Source organism: Scatophagus argus, chromosome 11, assembly GCF_020382885.2.
Source record: "Scatophagus argus isolate fScaArg1 chromosome 11, fScaArg1.pri, whole genome shotgun sequence".
In the NCBI taxonomy this organism is placed as follows: Eukaryota; Metazoa; Chordata; class Actinopteri; family Scatophagidae; genus Scatophagus; species Scatophagus argus.
Window position 1 is genome coordinate 18,938,076 of NC_058503.1, and position 7,712 is coordinate 18,945,787.

Genomic DNA, 7,712 nt, shown 5'->3' on the forward strand with positions numbered 1-7,712 from the left:
CGGAATAACAAAGTAGGAAGAAAAAGAACATTTCGTGTGATGTCCTCAGCTGTGACAGTTTGGCCTATTTTCTTTTAGATTTCTTTCTTTTCACAGGGAGGAACCTCTTCCTTTCTGCTCTGACAGGACAGAAACAATAAAAGCAAGCGATGAAGAGGAGCTTTTTTTTCTTTTCCTTTTTTTAATGAGATTCAGCTTAAGGTGATGACATTACAGGACACAGGAGATGTAGGATGACACCTGGTCAGAAATTAAGAAATCAGCCTTGTTGTGTATCTTGGGTTTAATATGACAATAATCTTTTATCTTCAGGAGATTTTTTTCTCTGTAGGTTTTATTCTGTTTCTTAGCTTCTGCTACATTTCTTTGATGCTTCATGACCCATTTTCCTTCTCCGGGGGATCTTTTTCTCATCTTATCCGAAGTTCTTCTCAGTTAGAATGAAAAACTGAATAACAACAGTAACAGTGTTGATTGAAAACTATTTTCAGTCTTGTCCAATCTTGTCCTTAAATTGACTTCTGGGTAGTTTCTTTGTGGTAAGGGATACTTCTACCTGGTCTTTGAAGAGATTTCACTAAACTTTTGGTTCTTGGGTACTTCTAGCTAAATATTATAGATTTTATTTTTAGGATGGCATCTCACCATTTGGTGATTTAAAGTAAACACCCATTAAAACTTCCAATCAGTCTGTTCTTCAGACAATCCATAAACAGTGAGAAGAGATAATTGAATAATTCAAACTTGGAATCTAACATCAGCCCAGGCGACACACTCACGTCAGATTACATAAACTGTAATCAGTTTGTTGAAATATCTCTTCAGTTTACTGTTTATACCAGTAACATATCTTTTACTTGTACAACTACATGCAAAACTACTTGAAAAAACATGAAAGATACAAGTGTCTCCAGATTTGCATATAAATCAATTGAAATTAGGTCCCCTGGGATAAATATTCATACAGATCATTTTTGTGGGCTTCTTCACACAGAACTGATAACTGGTCCTCTTCATAGACACTGAGGGTCATGGTGCTTTGCATTTCCTGGAGTCAGAACCCAAAACTGGCAGCAAGTGAGTTACTCAGTAACTTTTACAGGCTTTTAGTGTCTGAAAACAAGCTTATATTTAAGGAAAAAATGCATTAGTGTAGCGTATTGTAATGAAATTTGATTAAGAAAGTACAGTTTGAATAATGGAAGGCTTATTAGATGCAGAACATAACGATAAATATCAACTGATGAATTATTTCACTGGTTTTCTGGAGCATTTAAATGAAAAATAAAAACAAAGTTGCCTTACAAACGTGTATGCTGTTGTAGTTTTTGTATAACCACAGATTCTCGGAGACAGGACTGACGCAGCACATTTTACAGCTCGGGGAAGCTGTCACAGCCGGAGATATTTTTTTATTTCTTCCGCTGTGACGGAGCTTCAGAGTAGAGATATGCTGTTCATGGTACAAAATAATCTACCAGTAATGTTTTTGGTTTTTTTTTCCACACAGGGTTACAGTTGGTCTGACCACAGCAGCACAGCATGACCCAAGAGATGTTTGCCACTCTGATGGTAATTTCAAAGAGGGGTTTAACACTGCTAAATATAAACTGCTCCTAAATATAACATGACTCAGAGGTTGTCAGGAGGGCAACAGCAAACTAAACATCAATGTTAGACTGTAGGTGACTTTCTCAAATTACATTTTACTTTTCCAGGCTTTCAGAGAGACAGAGACTTACAAGCTAAGAGGTAAAGCATGGTATCAGTTGGTTTGAAATTTTTTAAATACCATGTAACCTCATATGCCCAGCATCATATCTGTCCACCATGTGCACTTTGCTCCATGCGTGTCCAGCAGTGGGATGAAGGAATAATCCAGACTCTTTTTCAAGTCGCTGGAGCAGCTTTCCTACGTCGTGGTTTTATTTATTCACATTGTGCTCTTCAGGAAACAGATCAAACTACTTAAAACAGGCATGGCCCTGGCTTATTCAACCCCCTCTGTCCTTCATCTTTTACATGTGGGATATTTTTTAAAATTATTGACTATGGTCAATTAGGCCTTTGCTTGCCAGTGTGCATCTATGTGTGTTGCATACTGTTTTCCATCTTTTCCTGCCTGTACATGCTGCAGTGACTATGAGTTGATTCTCTGCACACACAGATATTGGAATTTCTTTCATAATACTTTCATGTTGAGATACCAACCTGCCTATCACATCTGGAGATTCACCAAAAACATACAAGCGAAGGCTGTGAAGTCATATCGACGCATCATTTCACAAGCTGAAACTCTTTAACATCCTCTTTTACAACCCAAATCACACACTGCATCTCCCACACACAAACAAATCAAAAAGCACTTGATGTGAGAGTGGGCTCGCGGTCATGCACTGACTTGACTGTGGATACTCACGTACACTTTGTGCACTCTGACAACTCTGATGGATGGCAAAGCGATGAACAGCAGAAACAGAGGCAGGAATACTGTTACGTATACTTAATATTTATCTGCTGTCTTTTTCTTAGAATTTATGTGTGTGCATTGGGTTATCAAAAGCAAGTAAAAGTTGTTTAACGTTTTCTAAAAGATGCAGTGTCACATTCAGTGGATTCTGCTTGTGACACGCTATGCATGTGGGCAAGGAATCACAAAGAATTTCAGGTTTTGGATAAACACTGACTTACAGTATAAGCTGAATGCCTTCCCGAAGGAGCATCATGTTGAGTTTAGAGAACACTTTGACCTTTTCTGTCAGACAGCAGTGCCTACTGTAGCTCCATTACTGTTTAGAGTAGAAAGTCTTGTATGAAGTTGTAGTCGTTTCTTTGTCTAAATAAGACGATCCGGCCTCTGTCCCGAGATTTAAACAGTTCAGGCAATGGCACCTCCACTCATACAAGCAGACTAGTTGGAGATGTAATCTAACTCAACATCCAGCAGTGCTAACCTGACCATCCTGTGTGCAACTGGATGGGGCTGCCTGGCTTTTCTCAGCCAACTTAATCAAAAGGCTCAGTTTCAAAAATGTTCTCTGCAATAAAGCATATGCAAACTAATTTATTTTTAGTTTTATATTTTTTTTCTTCCATCTGCTACTGTGCTCATCTTGATTGTCACTGCTCCTTCATCCGCCAGCAGTGACCGCCCGTCCACTCTGCACTTGTTACTGTTTACTCAGTCCCACAGAGGAAACAACTAATAGATCATGTGTAAAAGACTCTCCATCACTGAGCTGACTGAAATCTTTTGTGCAAAATTTGTATCAAAATGGGGGACAGTAAAAGAGGGCATCAGCTCTGTATCTCAGTACAATACATTTCTAATCTAATAAAGTTAGAAATGTCAGTAGTGTTGAGTACAGGCTGCCTGTTGCTCACAGCACTCAGCTCTAGAAGCTGCCATGAAGGATAGAAATGGCAAGAAGAACAGGAATAAAATGGAAATGAAATTTTACGCACTCCTCTTGGCTGCCTCATTGTTTATTCCCTTGCTCACGGCTGCCTGACAATTCTGTCCTTTCTCTTATTAATTGGAAGAGATGTATAAATATTGTAAGTGCAATACATGCATAATACATGTATGTTCTTCTGCTCGTGTAATACGCGTAAACACACTTGCCCCGTGGCCTCACAGAGAGACGGTGTTGCTGAAAGGGTGTGAACGCTACAAAAGACATCACAGCAGAAGTGAATGTGTTGGTCACAACACAGAGATGAAAGCGAGGCAGAGATCAAAATGCTGTATATGACATTTCTTTAGAAAACAGCATCAGTTTAACCAGTGGCCTCCGTGGCTTTATCTCACGCAGGCTGATTTACTCTGCATTGGTTTTATTAGGGTCGGATGATCAAAAGGAAGTAGTTACGAATGGAGGTGAGATGGTGGACTACATTCAGCAACACACGCACAGACCTGCTCACAGAGAAGATGCATGCAGTCAGGTTTAATGTGATGCTGACCGTGGCTGCGTGAGGTGAACTGGTAACTGACTCTTTGTGTTCGCTGCCTGCCGAAGCTTCTTTTGGCAGGCGTCTCCTAAACACCCTCAGAAACCACAGACGCTCATTAGACCGGCAGCGTGACCAGAATTCTCTTAATCTCTTTCCATGACTGATTGGTAAAAAACAAGGATAAAGCAGAGGAGGGAGGTAGCCTACACACCCAGACAGAGTGATCCTGCCACCACCGGGGCGACTACAGTGCTCTGCAGTGCTGGTCCCGTGCCAAGGAACTCTAAAGAAGAAAGAAAAAAAAAGAAAGACCTCCTGTTTGGGTGCAACTTCAGAAGCTGTTAGAACATTAGAATTAGAATAAAAAATAGTTCTGATAAATCCACCATATGCTATTTGCCCACCACCAAATGGCAGGCAATCAAAGTTAGTGACTTATTGGTGGACATAATGGAGCATTTAGTTGCTAAAGGAACTGGTGCAGTCAGGAACAGAAACAGCTGAAACGAGAGTATATATTGGACTTAAATCAGCAAGGTGGCCAGCAACACAACCATGTAAGCAGGCAGCTCTTTATGTTTTCAGCATCTGCAGTACAAACCTCTAGTTTGATCAGTTTTTGTTCTGGTTCCTGAAGGGGTCGGGGGTTGATTATATGTGCATAATTTTTTTTTTTTAAAAAAAAGGAGCTTATTTGCATTTTCTCCCTATTTTCTCAGAACAAAAGGACTTCCTTCACTGATGACTACATCAGAGTGAACAATCATTTCTTTGAATATGTGGGGAAATAAAATCCACAAGAAAATCATTTTAAACCTATTTGGCCTCAAAAGGAGCCACGTACCATGAACAGCCATGTAGAAAACTGTCAGGGGACATTAATGAACCTGTCAGTCAACTGTCACTATGCAAGTGTGCTTATGTGTGTGGTCTCTGTAAGTGAGAATTGCTGCTTGAACCCTTTAAGTGTTGTGATGTATGTGACCTTAATTTGTGCAGCACAGTGTGCTCTGTGTGCTCAGTCATAACATAATCATGGGCCATTACCTCAATTATGGCTCAGTGAACTCCAAGACACACACACACACACACACTAGGTCTAAACAATAGACTGCATGTACCAGACTCCTCCACTGTTTTTCTAAAGGGTCTCTAATGTTGAAGCACAAGTGTTTTGTATCCAAACCATCTGGACTGTCTGGTAGCTCCTAGTTGCACATCTCATTCTAGATAGATAGATAGATAGATAGATACTTTATTGATCCCGAGGGAAATTCAAGACCATCCATTCTATCCAACTGCTATTTCCAAGATCAAGCGTGTTGTCATTTTCTTTAGAAAAGCAGTAGGCTTATTTTGCATTTACCACAATATATGTTTCGAGAAGTATACGCTTATGTGTGTGAGAGTGAAGACTCTCGACAGGCAGAACAGTAACTAAGAGGAAGTGGGGGTTAGTTAGTAATTCTTTTCAACTGTTAATCCTTTCCTTGACAGGCTCTACGGTGAGCTGACAAACTGCACGTACCTGGTGGCGCTGAAGCTGGAGTGCTTCTGGCCCAACAGGCTGGTGGATGAGTTCTTCATCCGGGTCCACAAGCACTACTTCCACGACTGCTCGCTGTCTGGACGGCTTCTCAGGGACCCGCCCAACCGTATCCTGGGTCCCTTCATCATAGTGCCCATCCTGGTCACCCTCCTCATGACAGCCCTGGTCGTGTGGAGGAGCAAACGCAGCGAGGGGATCGTGTAGTGAAAGGATGGAGGGGCAGGGTCTCAAGACTCAAGCAAAGAGGTACATTTTGGCCCTAAGGTTGTGTCGTAATCACCCTCAGTGTCCAGAGGATCTCTTTTCCTGAGTGATTGGGGTTTCAATAAATTCATGTTTTCACTGGCCGTGAAAGAGGAGCCGAAAGAGATAAACTTAAAACCATATCCTACTTCAGCGATGCTTGAATGTACATCAATATAAAGCATTTGCAGCTCCCATCTATTGTTACACCAACTGCCTGATGTGGATTGAAATCATTCATTTGGTTTACAGAGCAAAGAGGAGGACAAGCTGCTCACTTGAATTCAGTGTGGGCCAGGTTAAGGGTACTGTAAATATAAAAAATCACTTTTTTGAGAGAAACCGCTTCAGAGACTTTAGGATGAGGTGATTCCTACATACAAGTTAATATCTATTTTTGGAGGCCGTAAAAATAACCGTTCTTTAAATGGTTTGAAGTGCAGTCCAGAACTTATATAATGGACAATTACTCAGACCTGTACTAGGGAACCCAATACGTCAGATTTTATGTACATATACTGTAAATATCCACAGTATAGTGTACAGTATGAGATGTTGTCAGAGCATCAACAAAACCAAGACCACAGACTATAGTGCGCAAAGTTAATTTCTCTCAAATACCTGATTTTAAGAGATGTGTACTATATTTTAAATATTTACTCTAAATCATGTAGACGGCTTATGGTCACGCTGTCGAGCTATAGCGAGAGTGGAATGGGTCTCTTTTTAGTTTTTATCTCCTTTCCTCAGCTCATATCAGACACCCTGACCTCAGGTCCACAATATCTCAGCACACCTAGAGCTCGATCTCCCCTCTGAATGGGACACGAAGGCTTGTTTCCATAGCTTAACACGCATTAAACCAGCAGGGAAAAATGCAGGAGGTAATGATGCCACAGAAGACTGGCAGATGTGCAGTATGGGGGACTGAAAGACAGCACAGCATGGACAGGATGTTTACTACGCGGGAGGTCGAGGCCCCAATTTGGACAGGCTGTGATGATGTTATGCTCGTCAGCTTTTCATCCTCCATCACCAAGGAAACTACAATGAAGACATGCCAGCAGACACGCAGGTGTAAACAGTTGAGAGAGAGGACTTTGAAGGCCAACATGCAGAGGCAGAATTTTGGAGACTGCAGACGGTTAATTAACCAAAAAATTCTGACATTCCTTCTGATTTTTCTCCCTCAAACACCTCTTTAAGCCATGCTGTTTATCGTATAGAAATCATTGCACTGACTGCAGCCAATTGAGGCCGTTCAGTGGAAATGTGCGAAAAGAAAGAGAACAAAGAGTACATGTGAAAAGTCTAAGTACAGAGAAAGCATAAAGCGATGGATTAGCCAACGCACATCTCTGCTGAACATTGCCATAGCCTAAAGCACAGTTTGTGTATCATGGACCTTAGGTTTCTATTGATTTATGATCTCCCAGTGTGGTACATTGTGCTGTGTGAACTGTTTCCTCATTGATATTTTTGAATGCTCCCTTTCTTTTATAGATTCATTGACCTGTACCATGCCTGTCAGCAAAGCACACTTTAAAACACACCCACACTTCCTCAACATGATCTTTCTTTGTACTTTATGCCAACAGCTCTCGGAAAACAGAGGGAAACATTTGGAACACATGTTGAAATGTTTAATTTTCTGTTGGAGTGACTACTAATGATTGGATTTTGAAATCTGTGATCATGAATGAAAGTTAAATAAAATGTCTGATTGGTGTGTCTGGAACACTGAGGATTGGCACTTCTGTCTTTCATGAGTAAGTGAAACAGCACAAAAGGCTTTTGGATAGTATGTGTTAAATATGAATGATGCATCCTGCATTAGTGTATGCATGGCTTAGTGAACATGGAGTCGTAATGAATGCACTGGGTTCAAGCCCCCACGTCATTTGCTGAAGTGTGCAAATGTGAAAAAGAAAAAAAAAACACTATATTTAGTAAAGTGTGAACA

The 7,712-nt window shown here is 40.8% G+C and overlaps 1 protein-coding gene across 1 annotated transcript in view; it reads left to right on the forward strand.

Moving 5' to 3' along the window:
• ramp1 (receptor activity modifying protein 1) overlaps nt 1-7,493 on the forward strand; it is a 45,679-nt gene extending 38,186 nt beyond the window's left edge. Inside the window, exon 4 of the mRNA XM_046403427.1 lies at nt 5,455-7,493. Within this exon, the coding sequence (XP_046259383.1) occupies nt 5,455-5,710 (256 nt within the window). The 3' untranslated portion in view covers nt 5,711-7,493. The remainder of the gene's footprint in view (nt 1-5,454) is intronic.
• Nucleotides 7,494-7,712: the final 219 nt, after the last annotated feature.